The sequence below is a fragment of the Lepisma saccharinum genome, chromosome 28 (assembly GCF_977018435.1).
Source record: "Lepisma saccharinum chromosome 28, izLepSacc3.1, whole genome shotgun sequence".
NCBI classification, from domain to species: Eukaryota; Metazoa; Arthropoda; class Insecta; order Zygentoma; family Lepismatidae; genus Lepisma; species Lepisma saccharinum.
The window spans coordinates 4421411-4444573 of NC_139256.1; the positions used below are offsets into that span (position 1 = coordinate 4421411).

A 23163-nucleotide genomic window follows, 5' to 3' on the forward strand; every position below is an offset into this window, starting at 1 on the left:
GGAAATATCTCATTTGTCATTGTGAAACCTGGGAGTTGGTGATAGCTAAAATGTGAAAGAACTTGCCTACAAAAATTGCCTGAAAAATTACTTTTACATATTAATTAAAACACTTTGAGATTTTCACAAATAGAAAAAGATTGAAAGCGTTTGAAAACACTTGAAAAATCAACATAACCAATGTCTAGTTGTTTAGAATACTCACGTGAGGAGAAAACAGGCGCTGGTGCAACTTTTATTTCGACTTGAAGGTTAATTTTTTTGTGGTGTATCTCGTTGAACTTGGTCCGAAGTAAGACACGGACTTTGCGTCTTACAGTTTCGGGAGAAACAAACACGAGGGAGATCTCCTTCAGACCACTGCGACAAGAACACGGGGGTTTTACACCGACAGGAGCCCTCAAGTCTGTAAGCATGCAATTACCTCTCATAAGTGAACAACAAACATAGACGACATGATGCACGGTACTGAGAATCCAGCGTTTATTATAGTAACCACGATTGGTTACAAATAGAACTTGCTTGACTTGGTATTCACTCTTGAGTGATCTGTAGTTTTGTTATCTTGCATCGCTTTTTGCCACTTTTATGACGATTGTAAAATGAAAGGACTATCACATTCACATACATACGCGTATATGGACAGAAAGAAAGTATCGCAAACTTTAGCTAAGGATACACGGAACGGAGTCTCATTAGCTCAACGAATGCATCGAGGATGCCCTACGTGGAACAGATTGGCAACTAGATACAAAGACGTTATTTGGAAATTTATTTTTCTAATTATGTTGAAATTTGTGTATGTCTGCCGATCCCGACAGGTGGTGAGAGTGTGGCAAGCCGCAAACTTATCACCAGTTTCCAAAAAACAGATTAACAAACTGGACCTCCAAATGCAGGCCTTATCAGATGTTAAGCTGATAAGAACAGATACTACACTTTGATCTTAGCCAATTAGGCCGAGAAGCGATGACGAAAAATCAAATATTCTCTCCTATCTTACCAGAACACAGACCCATTAGCTAAGAGACTTCAAGTTCTATCCATTGTTAAGATTTTCTAAGGCCTTCCATTGCCCTGTTCTTATTATTGCTAAACACAAGATATAAAATTTAATTTTACTGACATCTTCATTTTACCTTTGATACAACTGGTATCAAGAAATCGACCAACAAGTCCAGCTTGTATGTTCCTCACGGGCTCAATGGTAGCTATACTGACGTCACACATCAAACATTTTCCGTCCACACAAGACGACTTTGTCAGACGGGGCGAGGAGGTCAAAGAAATATGCTTCAACTGAAGGTGGAAATCATCCATGTGGCACTTTTCCTTCCTCTATGCTTCTTCAGGCATTTACGTTCGGAAATTTTCGTGTGACGTCAAATTTGCACCAGCAGAGTGCTCTAGCGGACGTTTCTACAACAAGGTTTCAAGTGAGAAATAAACGGCATAAAATTGGTAACATTATAATAAAGTAAGTCAAGAACGTCAACGTGACGCTATATCACGGACACGCATGCATAATAGCAGAGGCGTCACTAGCGGATGGGTCAGGGTGGGCTCCGTCCAGCCCATATTAGAATGGTCTTATCCATAATTTCTGTCTAAAAAGTTCTACATGAGAAATTTTCTCATTTATAGTAGAATTAAATACACAGGAAGCGTCATAATAAAGATGAATTGATATAAAGGTTAGAAAGGCACTGGAAGAATAGCACAATGGCGCAGCAAAAGAAAATTATTTTTATCCCTGCTAGACATGTTTTTATCCCCCTCAAAGAAAATTAAATTGAAAGCATATAGTGTACCATTTGTTAACTATGTAACAAACAACTGAAAAAGCATTCGTGTGCGTTAACGCTCCAGTCATCAAAAATTTCGCTGCCGCAAAGTTGCAGCCTTCTGCACTAAAAGAGAACACTATTCTCCAACTGGCAAACTTCGCGGAATGTGTATTAAAGTCTTCACAAGAACTTGTAGGTGGGTTAAATGGACATTAAGTTTGAACGTATGAATGGAAAGTTGGATACGTTTCCGGTGTTACTAGTTCGACATCTGTTTCTAAATTACGTGCAAATGTATTAAATTAAATTTAATGACCTATGTTAGAACTAATGTTCTACGGTAGTAAAACCGTAAGGCAATAGTTTCGTTTTCTGACGTAACAAATTTGCATACCCAAAAGAACCTACTTCCCAAAATGAAATCTCAAATACGCCACTGAGTGCCCCCCCCCCCCCCAGCGCAATGGGGAGAAAAGTAGGAATCAAGATGTGATCGTACATAACTAACTAACTCTCTAGCCTTCTTGAACCCGAAGGTTTATGGCTGCAGCAACACAACCCTTCCATCTGTCGCCGGACCCTGTGGCCGAGTGATTAGCACATCGCGCTGCGACACCAAGGGTCCCGGGTTCGAATCCCGCTCGGGCTTGGTTGTTTGTGAATGTTCATTCATCAATTTCATCACTCATCTCCATCTTCGCAAATTAGCCAAAAGGCACAAAACGCGAAGTAAAATAAACTAAATCAATCAAACCTTTCATCTGTTCCTATCCTGGGCAAGATCAATCCAATCTTTTCCATCCTTACAGATTCCCTTTAGGTCCATCTCATCTTTAGGATAAGAAACATAAATATACAAAAGAGAGAGAGAAAAATTGAGGGAGAAAGAGAGAGGAATAGAAGGAGAGGGAGACAAGAAGAGAGGGAGTGGAAAGGGAAGGGAAGGGAAGACAAAAAAACACGGAAGGGAAGAAAGACATAGAGAAAAAAAGAACATTGTTTTATAATGTCTCGGTGAGGTCATCGTAGACCAAAAGTCACGATCGGATAGGTACTATTTATATTGCAAGATCGTATTATTCGAAAGCGGAATTGACGTAACAAGTTGTGGTAGGTTGATAAAGTGAAGTAAGGTGCTCCCCTGTGCTTAGAACTACGCCATGAAGGCGTATAGGGGTGTGGGGGTAACGTCCCACACTTTCTTGATCCGGTCGTGAGTGGGGGTGATGTGATCAGCATCACGCACCTGACCGCCTTGACCCCCCAAGTTTCCCCCAGGTACCCATGTCATTCGACGCCGGGGCCGCTTCCAACGTTAGAAAAGTTCCCGGATTTGAACGGCCGGGGATCGAACCCGGGACCTTTAGCATGGTAGTCAGACGCGTTACCGACTTTTTTTTTTACTTTTTTTATTATTACTATTATTACAAATTACATTTTATATGAACATGGTTAAAATAAGATACCTTCTTTTTATTCATATACAACCTTTAGGAAATTTGCATAATTCTTTCTATTATAAACAATAGTGTTTTGCATTAATTCTTGTTGTAAGAAATCTTTAAAATTACATGCGTACTTAATATTTGTGCAGTTTAAAGTATAGTAAATAGAATTGCTAATAAGCCATTGTACTGCATTCCATTTGGTTTTAGGATAATACTTAAAATCTGGTATTATTACAGTCTGTGTCGTATAATTAGCTGTTGATGTACGACATATTTTACTTAACATGTTTCGTAATTGTTGCCACATGGTATGTACTTGCGTGACAACATTTAGATATTCTGTGTTCTATTGTATCTTCCTCATTGCACACATTACATAATGACGTGTCACTGAATTGAAGTCGATGTCTTTTACTTTTGGTATCATATTTATCATGTACTAATATGTATCATAAGGATTGAACAAATCGTTGGTGATCGGTTTGATTGATTGATTCATTGATTTGTTGTTTTAAGTCCACTTTATGCACAGTATGGCTAATCGGGACTGGACCTACAGTTTAAAGTGGGATCCGAACCACTAGTGCCTCCACCGGGTATCGAACCCGGGATCCCTTGATTACAAGGCGACGTCGCTACCACTGCGCCATCGGGGAGGCCCTACCGACTGAGCCACCGCGGCCACGGTAGGTTGAAAGGGTTGTTAATGATTTATGATGACTAGGGAGCGGAAGTTGATGACCTAAAAAATATAGGTATATGACCTATAGAATGTCCTAAAAAATGGGGAAAAATTACGTAAAAAATTAAAAAAATTAGCATTAAAATTGATAGTTTCAGGTTAAAAATTGAAATGAAAAGGAAATTAAACAAAATGCAATCTTGCTTTCAAAAAAAGGCACCAAATGATACCACTTGCACATCCAATTAAAATATGCAACGAGGATTTCCAATGGAAACAACCGAATAATTTTAAAACAATCTAATAAAAAAGTCGTATGCACTAAATGAATTGGTGTAAAATGCATTAATTTCTCGCATCTTTGCCTGGTGATATAGTGTGGTGTGTTTCTGTGGCACTGTAAAGAAACATAAATGATCACGATCCACGTAAGACAATTTTTGTTTAGAAATTTAACAAATTGTATAAAAAATAGGGAAATCAAAATCAGGGACGCATCCGGGAAAGGGTTCATAGACACGCCCCCCCCCCCCCAACTCCAGGAAAAAGTACGTCGGAAAATTTTTTAACATTTGAAATTGTATGAAATATCTCACATACAAGCACTTTCTAAATATAAATTGCAATCCTGCGAGATATATATAGGCCTATGTTCACCTTGGTGAAAAGACTCAAGAATATTACCAAAATGAAAGAAGTGATAAAATATGGCGAAACAATACACCGAATATTGCGAAAAATGACGGGAAAATACCGAAAATCGGGGAAAATTACCTAAAATCTGAAAATTGGCCAAAAATGCACTTTAAAATAACCTTTTTGGGTTCTAGACTAAGTGTAATATTGTGTATATTTAATGGGCACCGTGTCCGATGGCATTTCATCAACTTCCGCTCCCTAATTACGACTCACCTTTCAGTTCTTACAGTAACGTTTTAGCTAAAACTTTCACTCTTAAATTAGTTTCGGTGTGGTAAAGAAAGGTCTTCATGCGGAAACCTATAAAAATTCCATTATTCTTATTATCATTGGCTCTATATGTCCAAGTATGACATCCATAATTGACTCGAGATATGAGGAGAAATTCTGCTCAGAAGGAATCTGGGACGAAGGCATTCTTACATCATACGCCACGTCGTTATAACGGCTTCAAGGCAAACGAAGTATATACGTATTTGTGCCCGAGTGTTCCCGTGTTGTCATATTCATGAGGGAGGTTCATAAAATTTGAGCCCCCAGCGTAGCGCCGACTCCATGGGGCTCGGGGGGGGGGGGGGGGCTCGAGCACCCCAAATGTTAATGATGTGGGGGCAGAGACCCCCAAATAATTTTGCTTAAGATGATCTAATGTATTATTTTGCTTCTCTTGTAAAGTTTACTCTGAATTGTGTCACCTGAACTTAACTTTAAATACACATTTGAAATGTTCTAGACAATCAAATTTGGGGAGGCTGAGGCCGCTAAACCATCAACTTTGGGGGGGGGGGGGCTATGAACGGAGACAGCAAAACACATGACTTATTACTATATACTAAGTATATAATTATGAGTATTGTTAGCATTTTTACTAAAAAGAGTTTCAAAATAACGAGGTGATATGACAATTATACCAGTATGTTGTTTAGTGAATTCTGAACAATTTGAGGTCGTAAACACGACTTTCAGGCAATATTGATATGTACGATATTTAGTTACTATCCTCGAAATCTCTTCCTCTAGTCCAAAGAATAAGGGGAAAATAATTCTAAAGTCTTTGAGTTTATTTAACACTGGCTTGCAGTAAAGTACGCAAGGAAAGCTTATGAAAAGTCTGTATTGCGAAAGCGGGAACGGCTATGATCAAAGGCATTATTGGTAAAGAATGGCGTGCTATGTGTTTATTTATTATTGCAAAATTAAATTAAAAAAGTAAAATATTGTAGCAAGAACAAAAAGGTAAAACTATTTGCCTGCGATTTGTGTTAGCATTTATGTAAATAATTAAATAAAACTGTTAAATATTGTAAATATTCGCTATTTTTATGGGTACGTCAACACTAAGATTCTTTGCACCCGTCACATGTCCTTTCTTTACAAGTCTGTTGCGGACATTAAAACACACCCATGCCCTCGCCGGGACTCGAACCCGAGACCTCCGGATCAAAGCGAGTTGAGCCGACCACCCAACACGCTCGGCTACCGCTCGGATACATAGCCTACTTGTAAATAAAAATGTTAATTGTTATCTAGAAAACAAATGAGCAGACACACGTCTTTCATGTTACATTTGATTTGCATGAGGAATATAATAGCTGCTTATAAACTGCTATACGAGGACGTAATTTTTATTTTTTAAAAAGGGAGGGAGTGAGTCATTCATTCATTTCAGTGTTCCGAGCCCCCCCCAATAATTTTGACAAGTCGGCGCGCTTGGCCCCCAGGCTATCCCTTGTTTTGGGCCCTGTCGACATTATTATTATTAGGCAAAAGGTAAAGTTCCCTGTGCACCGTGGCATGAGGGCGCATTTAGGAATGTGGGGGTAGGACTCCACACATCTCGGTCATCTTATTATTATTACTTTTGTTACCATCAGGGACGGCGACAGGGGTGGGCACGGGTGGGCAAGCGCCCACCCAAAAATTCCTGTGCCCACCTGATTGCCCACCCAATCAAATTCAATAAGTACATATACTTGGAGATATATGAATGATTCAATAAGTAAGTGTATTCTGGTGTTCATAACATGTACATTTAACTTGTGAATATTATCTATGCTAGAAATGTTCACATATCATCTTATATAAAGCCAATTTTCTCATTAGAAAGTGAAAGTAATTACTAGAGCTATTGAAACAAAAACTGTGATCAAATGAATACTTCCATGATTAAAAGCAGCTAGTAGGCTTTGGAGGCTCAAAATTTTGCAGGGTATGATCAAGATTAGATCAGAATTTAGGGTAAACTTGAGGACTGCAGCTCCGGGCCTTCACTGGGTAAGACTGCTTTGAAAAGTACCACATAACGAAAGAAATTAGGTACTTCAGATGTGGTAAAAATATAATAACAAACCACACCATGTAACTTGGCAAGAAGTTATAACTGAAACTGTGTAGAGGGGATTGGAGTGAGGCCTTGGTGCTGTAAGCTCCGGGCCTCCACATACGTATATAAATCCCAGCCTGGGTATGGTTAAAATAATCTCCAAATAAACAAATAAAAACATCAACTTAGCGTTACTTCTCCAGCAACACAATAAATTATTTCGACTTTTTTAAAAATATTATTATTATTATTATTAGAATAATTTAATCAAGAAGACCTAGATGGACAGGCCACGTGACACGAATGGCAGAGGAAAGAAAAGTTTACAGGATTCTTGTTGGGAAACCTGATGGTAAGAGACTAGTAGGAAGGCCAAGGCGAAGATGGAGAGATAACGTTGAGATGGACATAAGAGAAATTGGTAAGGATAGGAAAGATTGGATTGATCTTGCCCCGGATAGAAACAGATGGAAGGCTTGTGTTTCTGCAGCCATAAACCTTCGGGTTGCTAGAGAGTATAGTATAGTTTTAATTAGCTCTGCATTGAAATTCCAGAAGTGTACTTCTTTTTTTATTTCATTACAATTTTTATATACCTGTCATCTTCAAGTATCAATATGGTATGCGAAATATCAACTTTATATTCGTTCTGCTAATAAGAACGAATCACAATAATCACTACAATACCGAAGTGAATACATTTTAATAAACCACTTATGTATGGAAAAAGCTACAGAATTATTCAATTGCTAATGACTGGCTTATCATATTTATCCTCTTTCGACATACAAAGTTTGCCACACGAATCAGCCGAAAATGTCGACAGAATCTGCAGATGCAGCTGAAGTAAAGAAAAAAGTTATGTCACGAAGTATCCAGAAGACGATTTTGTTAGTTTGTTCTTAAGCCCACTTCTATGCTCAGATGGGCTAATCGGGACTAAACCTACAGTTTAACGTGTAGTCCGAACCAGTGTGCATTGTGCTTCCACCAGAAGAGCGGGAGTTCAACACATGACGTCTTCATTATAATGCGACAGCGTTATGCCATTGGGAAAAAATATACAGAAAGAACTTGCACCAAACGCGTCATTTTATCACCACAGAAGATGCGTCCATTTTAAGAGGGTGATTGCCTTAGACAAATTGAGACTTTCGGAAAATAACGTCATTGTTCACGGAATTAGCTGCCTTGATCCACTAATGAAACGCTGTGCAATTGAAACTACCACCTCAACTTTCTAAGAGGTACGAGCTATTGAAACTCCATTTTTGGAAGAGTAAGTCGTGGTTGATTTGTTTTATTTTAATTCATTTCAATTGTGATTAGATGAAAGTAACAAAGGGGCGAAAACAAATACATTCTGACACTCAAAATACAAACCCTCATAAATTATTACTTTGACAGGGACTCGTTGCCCTGAAAGAATTAAGTTTCCAGGGTATGCTGCACAGGTTGACATTCTAGTGTATTCGAAATGGTCACGCCATACAACCCAAGTCATCTATAAAAAATAGATGAATTATTGCTGTTACGGTGATCAACTTCGATGAATTCCTTGTTCTAAATCATTTTGTTACCTCAAAAAAGTTCATGTAACCATACGTGTGTTGTGTTGCTTCTCTCGCATTAGGTACATGAGAGTTCAGAAAACGAATAGCAACTTAGCTAATAATCTCTCAATTCTGAACAGATTTTTCAGTCTCACTTGTTTATTACATATGAGTGTCGAGTGATATTTTGTCAAAATAGCCTTTCATTAGCCTAGGAATACTTCATGGACAATGAACAAAGAATTGGATTTCCGTGTGTGTTTTAAATCATAACTAATAAGACGTTCATTTAATCCAAACATGCAGTGGCGGCGATTAGAAGGAGCGGGAAGTGGGGGATGCAGTACCCCCGCCACATTTTGCCACTTTTTGCCCCCACACTATGGCCTCTTTATGCTAAGCCTTTAGTACCAAGAAAAGTATATTGTCCTTGCCCCTCAAATGTTGGCACCCAATCGCTGCTACTACAAACATTCAGATAGATTTGTCAGCTGTGCAAACCTTGTAATCTAAGAAAAGTGATCCCCAAAGGAGTAAGAAAACTCTTTTAGTCAAAAACTCATACAATGAAAATACTATGCTCAGGAACATGTCCTCAATTACGAGAAACTTCACGATTGTCTACCATCGCACTTTCTATCACTGTCGCTCCGGCTCCCCTTGGTGAAGTGGTTAGCACATCGCGCTACGACGCAGGGGTCCTGGGTTCGAATCCCTGCCTGGACATGGATGTTTGTGAGTGAGTGTTCATTCATCAATTTCATCACGTCATCACTCATCCCCATCTTCGCAAATTAGCCAAAAGTGGCACAAAAAGCGAAGTAAAATGAAGCAAATCAATCAACCAATCAAATCAATTTATCACTGTCGCCGAATACATAAAATCAAGTATGTGCCTTGTATTTGCAACACAAGCTTAAATCTAATTCACATTTATTTCAATGTATTAACATGCTGCACATGCTAACACTTCCTTGAAATAATTGTGTCCATCAGAGACAAAGCGAAAGGAAATGAAACAAGATGGTAGGATAGATTAGAAAATAATAAAGAGGAATACAGGATAAGGAAAAGGAAAAGATGTAAGAGGAGAATGGGGAGTGTAAGAGAGAGGGTGATACATACGACTTACATACACACATATACTATATATGGTCTTACATTTATACTGCCCATCCTAATCTATCAATATGGGGCTTCTGCCCACTCAGTCGAAAATTTCTGGCGCCGTCCCTGGTTACCATGGTATTTCACTTCTAGTAGTAATTCCATGCTATGAATTAATAACACTTGCAAACTTTAAAATATGGACACATCTGATTAAAAATTATTCATTAAACATTGATAAAACGATGCACTTAGTTTTAACAAGAGATAATATGTAGCTACACTCACCTAAAACTGTATTCACATTGGCTGGAAATAGGGTTATGATGTAAGAAGTTATTTAAACGTTAGAAACCCCTTCCTTCTACAAGTACTTGATACAGAGTCTGATGAAGACCTTGCTAGAAGGTTGAAACGTTACGTTTAGTTTATGTTTTTAATAAAATAAATTACTGCCTTGGTCAGCATATTTATATTTTTTTCATAATCATGGAAACAAGGCTTAATGGTGTTATAACACTTTATATGACCCAATAAGAGCTTCAAGAATTAAAAGAAAACTCAAAACAAGCTGTTGACAACTTCTGCACCAGCATACATAAAAATCCATCGCTTAAAAACCCACAGGATGTAAATAATTTGGACAATTTGTAATTTGGCAAAATTTCAAGCCCAGGGAACCTATGCCTGGCTACGCTAATGCCTTTATTGCCATATGCTTGCGTCTTGTGATTGGAAAGTACCTAGCACTCCCTCCCCTATCTTTATACATTACAACTTTAATAAAGCCTGCACAGACGCCAAAAATATTTCATCTCTTTCATCACTTAGCTATATCAAGCTCAGAACTACAAGGAGTTTTCTGTAAAATGCAGCAATTCCTGCAAAACGCCCTCAACTGTAATTTTTCGGTCGACAGGCACTTCTGACCTAAGCGATCGGAAATTAGCGTTTCCGCCCACTGCACTTATAAAAAGTTCACATACATGGTATCCAGCGTTGCCAACTATCATATATTTCCATGAGGGAATTTATGATGTCGAGGGATTTTCAGGCTATGGAAAAGGATGGCCTTTTGTTACTTTTGCTGTGGAATTCCTCCAATATCTCCTCATAGGAGATTACATTCAGAATAATATTGAATCGTTGATTATTGTTATGCTGTTAGGATAAGAACCGACGAGGGCGCAAGGGAAAGTACCTCATGAGAGCAAGATAAAGAAACAGGAATCCGAAAAGAAAGTGAGAAAAAGAGGCTAGGAGAGCAGAAAAGAAAGAAAAAGGGAAATCGAGTAAGGAAGAACAGGAGGAAGAAATAGACGAAGATAGAAAAAGAGAGATAAGTGGAAGAAGGAAAGAACCAGAAACAAGGGGAGAAAGAAAGAAAAAGGAAAAATGAGTGTGTTAGAAAGAGAAGAATAAAGGGAGACAGAAATGAAAATAAGCAAGAAAGAAAGCGAGAATCGTAGTTGTCTTTCTCCGCTGATCAACTGAATTTTCTATTTGCAGCTACTAATTATTCTCTCTCGTATTTTTTTAAATAGAAAATTGAATTAGTATTACAAAAGCTTTATGGCTTCCAAACATATAAGCCAGAAAGTTTATCCTGGTATATCTTCCTCCAAGAAATGATCTGTCGTCTACGGGTCGTTGTTGCCAAATCAGGCACGTAGCCAGGGGGAGGGCTAAGGTGGCTGAAGCCCACCCGTAATCCTAGAAATATCTAATTTAAATAGTGTATAGTACTCATTAATTTTACTTCCTTAGCAATAAACATTAGATCGAAAAACGTTTAGTGTATAACAGAAGAACGAGGCTATATTTTTATTTTCTACCATTTAATCCAAATAATAAATGGATCCACAGCTCTCATAATGTATAGTTTTCTTTGTAAGAGGTCAATCAATATAAACTTTGAGTAAAATTTGGCCCCAACTTTTAAAGCCTTTTTTTTCTAACGGAATGTGTTAAAGTTAATAACAAAATACAATATCTATGAATTTCAGTATACTAACTGTACAAAATATAAACAAACATGGCGACGATCTTTTCTTTTCTTTTATCTACAACTTCTGTTTTTCTCACTACAAATTGCAATACTCCACTATAGTGATGGAACTCGAGTGCTCTATACCTTGTCCACTTCCTCCTAAAGGAAACAGGACGGGACACCGAGGGCGGAACACCTAGCCTCTGGGGTGGAGCAAACGACGAAACAATACAAACTAAACTGGTCTTCAACCATCAACTCACCCTCTCTCGGTGGCTGGTCCAGGAGCCTAATCATACCTTTAAGAACCAACTATATTAAATAGAGCACTCGAGCCATACAAATCCTCAATTTCTTAGATTCTGGTACCACAGAATCCGGTACTTACAGCCAAACACTTTCATACAGAATCTCCATCTCCCGAAGAAATAATTGTGTACTGTAATACTGTGTCCATACACTATTTTATGTAATCATTTCATGTATGTAGTAATGTTATTTTCTTGTATACTTTCAAATATTGTAATGGGAAAATTTAATAATGTGGTAGAGAAAAACAATAACGGGAGAACCGTAATTCGAGCAAAAGACGTCCCAGTTTATTCACAGAGGCACTGGGACAAAGCGTATGCCCTCGAATGCATACGGGTGGAGGTTTGGCAACATTCGGGGGTTCCCCCCTTATTGTTTGTACAAAATATAAGAAAAATAGTGGACAACACTGGTGTTGGACATTCACTCATACGGTGGATCCAGTAGCTCTTCACTTATATAGTAATAATATCTAATAAATATAATAATAACAATAAATTTGGAATTAAAATGGTTTATTTTTAATAACTTATAATAGTTATTATTGAAAAATAACAATTATAACCGTGGTAATAATTATTATTGTCATTATTATTTCTACTAATCAAGTTTTGTCTGTGGCCTGCCCCTCTACAAATATTTCTGGCGACGCCTGTGCTGATAAGGGATGTGTATCCCCGAATAGACGGTGTTAAAGGCGGAGCTATTGCGGAGCATGCGCACTCGTCTGGTCCCCCTCGAACATCCGGTTACGCTTACGGTGCTATGGACGTTAATATGCAAGGGTAAAGTGGAGATTCTTTTACAAAGAAATAGTGTGTCAGCTGTGTAGCATATGGTTTCACAGTTCGGTCGGGAACAAATTTATTGAGTCAAGTATCACTTCGTAGGTTTCCGAAGGACGTAGAGAGACGAAACCTGTTGATACAAGCAGAACGAGAAAGGATTGGAACCCGGAAAGGATTCTTACGACTTTCATTTTGTTACAAGCATGTTGGTCGTTTATCTGCGTATTGTGTTGTGGTGAAAAGCACGCCTCTTAGTGAGGTTTCAAACCGAAGCAACACGCGATAGCAGTGGTTCGTACCGAAGTGACAAGCAACACAGGCCCATTTAGTCAAGCATTTACCGCTCTTGGGAAATCAAGTCTCAGGTGGCACAATACACGCCATTGGGAATCTGAGCGACACGTCCAGCTTATCGTGTCGCTTCGGGTTGGAAAAATTTCATTGATCACTGAGGATTCACTTTATTTTAAGTGGCACGGAGATTACACACCGAAGCGACAAGCAACAGCCCCTTTACTCTAAAGGAAACAATTCACGTTGCATATGAGTACAACAGAGCGAGGCGACACGATGTATGGTACTGAGAAAACAACAGTCCAGTCCAAGCGACACGTGCATTTTCTCGTGGTGAATTGGTTCGAAAGGAAGCTTTCAGACTGCAGTGATACGTGTCTCTTGGAAACCAACATTAAAAAATAAACACCTCCTTCCGAACGACAAATTGCAGGTGTCGCTTGTCGCTCGGACTGGGCCGTTTTATCAATACCGTGCATTGTGTTGCCCCGGCCTGTTATTTGCGCAAGCGTGGCTGGTGAATGGTTTGCTTTAGATCCAATGCTTCTGTGCGAAATCCCGATATCGCTTGTCGCTTCAGTCTGAAAACTCCCTTGCTGCTTGAAGTAAATTCGTGCAAGTGAAAGTGGCATCCCATATCATAGGTTTTCGCTAAATCCCCCAGGCGGAAAGGCGACGTTGAAAGCACATATATTTACCAGTATTAAATGAAGATGTGTGAGTTGGGGGGGGGGGGGTAATTAACTTACATAAAATTTATAAATATCATAAAGATACTACATTATTCTACATCTCTTAAACCATCTCTTGAAGAGTTAATTGACTGGTACTGAAATCATCCCTTACCCACTCCACACTACTTTACATTATTCAGATATGTATATCACACACACAAACAATATTAAATCACAGTGCCTACAGTATATTCCACCCCCGCCGAAGGAATTAATCCCAAAACTTGGGAGCTGTTGTTGACCTTTGACACAGATGCGGAGGGAATTTGCATGATGACATCAAAGTCACAGATTTCTGTCTAAGTGGGAGGTCGCAACAGGGCAGCGAAAGTACAGATACAGAAGCTACTCTGTGAAAGAACCTTCTAGAGTCTAGAGAAGATAATCGTCTAAATACTTGCCGCTACTTAGACTGCTTCTTACAATAAGATGAAGAAATGTGCGGTATTAGCTGTTGTTCATGTTCTGTGAAATTATCTTTCACCAAAGTTGTAAGCAAAATAATATACTGCTGGACAAAGAAAACCGGACACCTTAATATTTGACATCTGAATTGCAATGATACCTCGCAGGTATATTACAGAATGTTTGGCAGATCATGTAGTACCATATGAACCATTCATAGGCTCGGACTTTGTTTATGCATTCGTACTTAATTCAGTTTCTGAAACATTTGGTTAGCCTTCGAATCGGAGCTTTTATCGACCCATTGCGTTATCACAAAAAAATGCAAGTGTCCGGTTTATTTTGTCCAGCAGTGTATCTGCTGTCTACATTTTCACTCTTCCCTGCAAACAAATTACAGAAAATAGTTTTGCCTAATGTCAAGGGGGCTGAAGGAAGTTTCAGGGGATGCAGGCGGCAGTTCCGGGGGGGGGGGGGCTCAGATTGAATTAAGACATGTAGACCTACGCCTAGAGCCTCTGAAACAACCTTAGAGGGAAACTTATCTGCTCGTGGGAAATTTTAATACAAAAGACTATTGGCAACACTGACAGCATTGACACAAACTGGTTCATGTTGTCAAGAAGTAACAGGTGATTGTGGGAAGCTTCAGTGTTTGTATCATCTAGGGTCGGCGTTTTTGAGAAGAAAAAGCTTGGAGAAAGCTCGTCTCGCATTTTAAACACACATGCCATGATATTTCTACTTTCATGGTCATGTAGCGTAACAAATTAAGCAAACTACGTGTAGATTCATAAGAACTTTGTGTAGATTGTATTGTAGTGTTCATATTCCACGTACTTGGTAAGTATATTTATTTTTTAAAACAAAATTCTTGGAATTTACTTTAAGAATTAAAAAACTAACAACTATGTATTAAATTGAAGGGAGACTAAAAGGTAAGTACCACGAGCTAACTTGTTTATTTGTTAATACTGTGCCGTCAATTGCACTCGAAAAGAATGTTTTTTTTTTATATAATTAAATTTTCTTAAATCGTTGGTTCTATTTATTTTACTGGAATTAATGCCTTTGTTTCCCGTACTTCGTGTGTGCTAAACTAAAGGAAATCGTGGTAGGTATAATTTTGAATTTAGCTATTTTTTTTGTTGACAGACATGATTTGTGTACTCATAACAGCCCATGTATCAGATACACCAATATCAATGAAGTAAAGTTACTTTACACAAGTAAACTTACTTTTTTACATTCATGGCTTAGGCAGTAGAAGTCTCAGGTTCAGGATTCCCACTGACATAAATCCTAAAAAACTTGGGAAAGTCAGGGAAATCAGTCTAGGAGTGAAAAGGTCTTGGAATTTTGAAAATATACATCCAAAATCCTCGAAACCAAGTGTTTTTGTACTTGCTAGGGTTTGGGAATGAAAATAAATTTACACTTTTTCCTTGAACCATGTTATTGATGGGAGATATTCTACATAAAATTGCATTTATATTCATCTTGAATATTGTTGAATAAATTTTCTTATGTAAAAGCACCATGGAAGGGTTTATGTTACTATGTTAAAAAATTTTAAGGGTCTGAAAGTCAGGATTTTTTTGATTTTTTTTTTATTATTTTCCAAAATGAATGGGAATCGTGAAGTTGCAGATGATACCTCAGTAGCAGTTTTGGACCGAATGCAGAATATAGAGAATATCTCCAATTTCGTTAATATTTGAGGCCTCCCCGATGGCGCAGTGGTAGCGTCGTCGCCTTGTAATCAAGGGGTCCCGGGTTCGATATCCGGTAGAGGCACATAGTGGTTCGGATCCCACTTTAAACTGTAGGTCCAGTCCCGATTAGTCTTACTGTGCATAAAGTGGAGTTAAAATACCAATTCAATCAATCAATCAATTCGTTAATATTTGGTATACTAACTAAATGTGGCTTTCTAATCACGAATCTGTTGTTAAAATGCTGGGGTCGCATCTGGAAATCGTGAAAAAAGCTGATGTAATTTGAGATTTTTTTTTTTAAAGCTGTATCACATTGTTTTGTGAACAAAATTTTAACCACACTTGCCTAACCTAACCTTTACTGGAAATGGTTCGTGGGGCTATCCGTCAATGTTTGGTGAGACTACCTGTGCATAGTTTGTGGGGCTACTTATTCATAATGTACTGATCAGAAGGCCAAAATACCAAATATTAACGAAATTCAAGATACTTTCTTATCCTAACCTTATCAGTTAAATCTTTGGTACTAGTTTACTATCCTTCGGACACATTTATTTATTTTTACAGAAGAAACTACTTACCGTAATAAGTTCCTGTAGTATTGTCGAACATCAGGAAAGTGTTTTGTGTGATGTGGGAATGTTTCATAGCTGAAATTCATGTTGTTCCTTGAAAATTAATTCTCCGACGGAGAATAGCTAGCCCCACGAACCATTGGCACGTGGATAGGTTAGTTCTGTTAGGTTAGGAAACATAGTTAAAATTTGTTGTCGTGTTTGTATCAGGATCTAGAAATTGGAAATAATTGCGAACCATTGGCGCTAGCCCCACAAACCATTGGCGCGTGGTTAGGTTAGTTCTGTTAGGTTAGGAAACATAGTTCAAATTTCATCAAAACAACGTTGATACACCTTCAGGAATGTTCCGCGAAGCAGATACATAAGTACGAATGTCAAAAATTGACGAAACGAAAAAATTAGAGGTGTCCGAAGGATAGTACATTTTTACCAAATCTTTTCCCAATGAGCACATATTGTAACAAAATATAAGTTTTGTAGCACTAGCTTCCTCACTGCCCAAAATACCATTTTTCTAGGAGAACACTCGAACACCGTTGCCAAACCTATCTCTAATCAAAGTCCGCATTCCCCATGCTGTTCTACCTCGTCGTTCGTTCTCGCTGACCAAGCAACAACTAATGCTCTGCAAGTAACGAAGGAACAGTGTGGCAACGCTGTAGATAGTGCAACGAATGCCGAATGTCACTTGTTCATATCATCAAACATGGTTGTTATGTTTATGTGTGGAGAATGATTGCGGTAATGAAGAACGTAATTTTGCAACATATATAGACGTAAGTGTACAATTTTTACACGTGCCCCCAAATCTTAACTCCAGATACGTTACCAGGACTGCATATTTAGTGAGTATAAGAAGTAGGAAAGGAATTGGAGACATTCTCTATAGGCCTATTGTGCATTCATATTGCAATTTTTTCTGTGACACATCTTTCACCACTTTCACTTGCTTCATGTACCCCCAAAATGCTACAAGGGTAAATTTCTTAGATCCGGAAAAAAGCTGAAATTTGCTAGTTCATTTATTTTCAGTATTCTGCATTAAGAAACATGGTTGAAGGTGGCATTTCGCTTATTTCACGGAAATAAGCTATATTTGCGACATATCGAGTGAGTTTTCTTGGTTGTTTCTTCCCTTTTGTAACACACGAAATGGCGGTCACAGTTTCACTACCATAGTCGGCATGCAGTGATTCTACCCCACTCCACCCAAAAATACCTACGTAGCCCCACAAACCATATCCGGTAAGGTTAGGTTATGTTGGGTCATGTTTAGGTTACAATAGTTAAAAATTGGTTTAGAAAAAAATGCATAGCCCTACACACCATTTGCGGAAACGTACCTGCTTCAGTTACAAAAACACGTGTTTGGAAACACTGACCGGGATTCCGTCATCACACACAGGCAACATCCAGCTGGAAGGAAATGGATGCAACAGCTTTCGTCCATTGGTCACACATTCAATTCAATGAACGATGCGAGAGAACACTTCCACAACTATAAAGAAACTGCATTTGGTAAGTAATTTCTCCTGTAAATTTGAAGAAATCCGTTTTCCGGATATAAGAAATTTACCTGCTACAAGGTTCAGTAATTAAAATAAAATGCAAACGAATTGATTGACAACCTCTGCACCAGCCTCTGTACAATTCCATTTCATTATAAACTATGCGAAAAATGAATGAATGTAATGGCAGAGAATTTAGTTGGTAATATTTATACATTGGTAGACAAATCATCCATTGCCACTTTCATTCTTTTTCCTTGTACATTGTGTATATATCCAAAGGAAGGAATATTACTGATGCTGCAGCAGATACCTGGTACCTTAGCTTGTTACCTTAACGTGAAGCAGAACAGAGCAAAGGCTTCGTGCAAGTGAACATAGCACCCACCACAACAGCAACTATAATTTTAGGTCATTAGGTTTGGATTTGATAGCAATTTCCGATATGTTCTTTCACTATTTTAGTGTACATACAAACTGTTTTTACTGAAGAGGAGCTGCGAAAGTACTTCGATATGACAGGTTTTTACTTACACAGTGCTTTCTGTGTGCTGCAACTAATTTTGTATTATTTTAAATCAGGGCCGTATTTAGGATTTGTAGACCCCTAGGCTGAACCTGTGGTGCGGGCCCTACCAGGGGGAATTTTTTTGAAAATAATATTTAATTGTAAAAATAACATTGTAATTTTAAGTAAACATGTTAGGTGAATACAAGATAAAAAAAGGAACAACTTAAGATGACCGAACCCCTCTCCGATTTTCTTCATATTTGGCATACTCACTAATTGAGGCCTCCTAATCATGAATCTGAAGTTAAAAGTTGTCGGAAACGTCTAGAAATTGCAAAATAAGTAGTTAGTTTTTGGAATGGAAACTTGATTTTTGCAATTTTTTTTTGTTTCACAAGGAAATATATATTCCTGAAACTACCATGACGCCAAATTTTAACTATGTTTGCCTAACCTAACCACACGTCAATGGTTCGCAATTATTTTGCAATTTCTAGACGTTTCCGACAAATTTTAACTTCAGATTCATCATTAGCAGGCCTCAATGAGTAAGTATGTCAAATATGAAGAAAATCGGAGAGGGGTCCAGTCATCTTAAGTCATACCAAGAAAAAGGAATGTAACAAACAAGCAAATTTTACTTATATTTAATTCAAATACAGTACTTTTCCAAACAATCAGACTTAAAATGAAAGTGTCAAATAATCTTGGTTTGCGCCTACACTTCATACTAATGAAGCTACTTATAATATCTTAATAACTTAGTTGTCTTAAAATATCACTTTCAATGTTGAGCAAAGCCAAAATCGTTGAAGCTGTCTTCTGACATGGATGTTGGAGCCTGTTTTTGATCATCTTCAATTTTGAAAATTACCTTTCTCCACTGCTGTTTGTGACCATGACAGGTACATTCTTAGATCGACCTCCATATTAGCGCTTGAAACCCATTGTACTTTCCGCTCATTGAAGAAGCGTTATCATAAGACTGACCATGGCAGTTCTTAATATCTATGTCATTCTCTTTCAAAAACTTACTCAAGCCTTGAAACATATCTAGCTTTGTGGCCTTGGTTAGGCATGAATGTTGCAAATCTTTCAACAGGGATGTGTTCCTCTAAATAGAAGAGTTCAGCTGAATTAGGTCTCACAACACACAAAGTAACTGCGTTGACATCTTTTTTGGTTATAAGAGGCCCGCACCACAGTATTAAAACATACATTTTTCATTTTTTCTATTCAAAATAAAATTTTTAAACAGCCCATAGGCTGCAGCCTAGATAGCCTGAGCGTAAATGCAGCCCTGCGTAAAACATTAATAGAGTAAGATTATTTCCGTAACAGCTCTGGCCGTTCTACGCTTGCACCTTGGGAGCGAGTCATAACTCCCGACGCCTCCCATCGAGAAGTGAACTCCTGACGTCATCTCTATTCTGCGCCTATAGCTAACTCTATTGCTCACCCTGTACACTGCTCGTAGGCTCGCTGGCTAGACTCGAGCAGTCAGCTGGAGATGTTCCGAATGCACTCAGACTCTACCTGTCGATTAAAGAAAAAAAAAACATGATTCTCGAAGGGGTACAGTGGGTTAATGGCCCCAAATAATCTGTGAAGCTTCTGGTTTTGTAAAGGTTTTATTTTTGGTGGTCATTATAACATTCAAGAAAGTATTACCAATTTGTTTCAGGTATGTCTTCTGATGGTGATAATGAAGTCTGTGGAAGTTCTGATGGCTTAAGATCAGTGGATGGCAATGATTTACAAATACTTCGTAGCCTGGAGGAACCTGATAAAAACAGTAAGTTGACATATCTTTATATTGTTAATGTTTGGACTTGGGAATGAACATAACTAAATTATCAACATCCAAAAACTAAAAATATGATTTTATTGATAAAAAATTTGAAAAATAGAAAAAAAATCTTTGTTTTGCGCTTGTGGTTTGTGTGAATGAGTAAAATTGTGTTTATCTGTTTTATGGTGTTAGTTTCTGAGATATTTAGTAGGGATAAATGGAATGGAATACTTGCATCGAAGATAAAGGTACCCCAGTGTGTATGTGCACATGCCATGAACACACATGGAGAAATGTGGAGGTGGAGAGCTGCACTTATTCCTGATCCCGGCTGTAGTTAGGCCTCCCCAATGGTGCAGTGGTTAGTGTCATCTCCTTGTAATCAAGGGTGGAGGCAAGTATTGGTTTGGAAACCACTTTAAACTGTATGTCCAGTCCTGATTAGCCTTACTGTGCATAAAGTGGACTTCAAAAAAACACCAACTCTGCCATAGTTGGGATGATGTGGTCAACACCAGGCCTGGCCAACTTTACCCCCCAGGGTTTCTCCCAGGTACCTATTTATATGAGGCTGGGTGGGCCTCGGAGCCATGCAGAAACAGGAAAATTACCGGAAATATTCCTGGTCCAGATCACCTGCCCCGGGACGGGATCCAAACCCAGGTCTTCCACATGGTAGACAGATGCTGTAGCAACTGAGCTACTGCGCCTCCTATACTTGTATCTATGATTGTAGTATTATGGTTTATTATTTCATTGTACAATGTTTGTAGATTAAGTTGTAGATCAGCCACAGTCAGGTCTGCCTATGAATAAAGAATTTGTAATTTTCTAATCATACTTTGGTAATAGTCTAATACTTTAATGTTTAGTACAGTAACAAACATTTCTAGGTTGTAACAATATCATTAACTCTGAACCGTTACAACCCTTATGGTGCAGTGGTAGCGTCGTTGCCTTGTAATCAAGGATTCCCAGGTTCGATACTCGGTGGGGGCACATAGGGGTTCGGATCACGCTTTAAACTGTAGTTCCAGTTCAGATTAGCCTTACTGTGCATAAAGTGGCCTTAAAACATCAATCAATCAATCTTTACAACCCAGCATTGTCAATGATTGTACAAAGGTTCAAATGTTGCAGATTTAAATTTTGCAGGCATGTCATGCTGTGTTGATCTGACACAGTTACACAGTGTGAGTTTTGATAATATTGTTATTATTTTCTCGTCCTGTAGAAAATGAAGGCAACTGTATCGAAACAAAAGTTGCGTTTAGCAAAGAGGATCAGAGCATAACGTTGAATGTGGATCCCCCAAGGTGTTTGCAGAACGATCCACATTCTCCAGTTTCAGATGTGGTAGGTCATTTATTTATTTATTTAAGTAATTGAACACAACAGATAATACACTCATTTAATTTATTGTTGACATGCTAAATGCAGTTTTAGTATTGCATAGGTAAAGTTCCGTATTTGCACATTTCACTTTATATTGGTTTTCCGAATAATTTTAAAGGGTCAATGAAAATGCAATGTACAAATATGGAATTTTACTATGCACAATGGCATGCCCAGGATTTTCAAAAGGGGGTTAAGTATGTACCATAACATTCCCCACCTGGTATACGCTGCTGTACTTTTCTTACTGGTCATCTTTACCTGCCTTTGATGCTCTTTTTTAATGGAAACACAAAGGGGATTATGACCTCTGTCACCCCCCCCCCCCCCCTTGAGCATGCCACTGCCTATGCAATACTCATTTAAGACATGAATGTCTGATGATGGGAGTGTGCATACTCCTGAAACATTGCATCAAAAAATGTGTTTGAATGTTTGTAATATTATGTACGGTAACAGTTTCATGCATCGGATTCGTAGCATTCAGGAAAATGGCTTATTTTAGCAAAAAATGTGTTTGTTTTCGTGCAAAAAGCATAATGGCACCTTCGACTATGTTCCGCAATACATAATTGGTAAGTACTAACCACGAGAATGTGTCTCCGATCTATGAAACTGTTAATGTTGGATGCAAATCAATGTTTAATTTTAATTTTTGAAGTGATTCAGGTATTTTGAGACATAACTATTATTAAAATCTCATCAAGTGATTTATAATGAAGATTTCTTGAACTAAGCAATATAAAAATGAACAAAATATGATAGCTATGTCTATCCCAGTAACACCAACTTTCATATTATCGACACAGAATATTAGGATTAATATTATTTATCTGACTGATCAGAAGATTCAGCCCTATGGTCAATACTTAGCTCAGCACCATAGTCTTCTAGTTAAAATAAAATAATTATTTTAGAAATTTCAAAACACTTTTTTAAACTTCATGGTTACACATTAATACAATGTTACACTTCTTGAACTGCTGTTAAATCAACAAGAAATATAAAGAAATAAAAGAAGAAGAAAATGTACATACTGCTCAATTGGCAGTTTCAGCCCATAATTGCGTTTCATATTACCAGTCTTTCAATAGAAAAACAAGATAAATATAAATTAAACATATTAAATTATTTGATAGGATTGGGCTCGTCTCAATTTCCAGACCCAGATACAGAATTAAAGTTAAGGTTTCTTGCTAAATTAAACTTTCATTGGAACAGTAACAGAATTTTTTTCAGATGTGTTGTATAAAATTAATTTTGGGCCATTAACTTACTGTTCACCCTCAAAAATTATGTTGATTTTTTATTAATCGACAGATGTTAATGTTTAACATAATATAAAATTGGTTCCAGCGCTCGGAAAACACAAATAACGGAGATATTTGACCCCAAAGTATGGCCTGCGTAAGTAAAAGCCTACCATTTCAGAGAACTTTTGCTGCTTTTTATTACTAAAAATGGTTTGCATACCAACTCAAATAGCAAAACAACACATCAAATTTGCTAAGAGCCCCAAATCAAACAATCCCAACCCAA

The 23163-nt window shown here is 37.9% G+C and overlaps 1 protein-coding gene and 1 pseudogene across 1 annotated transcript in view; one reads left to right on the forward strand and one right to left on the reverse strand.

Moving 5' to 3' along the window:
* Positions 1 to 798: 798 nt before the first annotated feature.
* Positions 799 to 971, reverse strand: LOC145981110 (U2 spliceosomal RNA; annotated as a pseudogene).
* Positions 972 to 14727: 13756 nt separating this feature from the next.
* Positions 14728 to 23163, forward strand: part of LOC145981098 (uncharacterized) — a 68008-nt gene continuing 59572 nt past the window's right edge. The window contains exons 1-3 of the mRNA XM_083114236.1: positions 14728 to 14965; positions 20122 to 20232; positions 21464 to 21585. Of these exons, the coding sequence (XP_082970362.1) occupies positions 20124 to 20232; positions 21464 to 21585 (231 nt within the window). The 5' untranslated portion in view covers positions 14728 to 14965; positions 20122 to 20123. The remainder of the gene's footprint in view (positions 14966 to 20121; positions 20233 to 21463; positions 21586 to 23163) is intronic.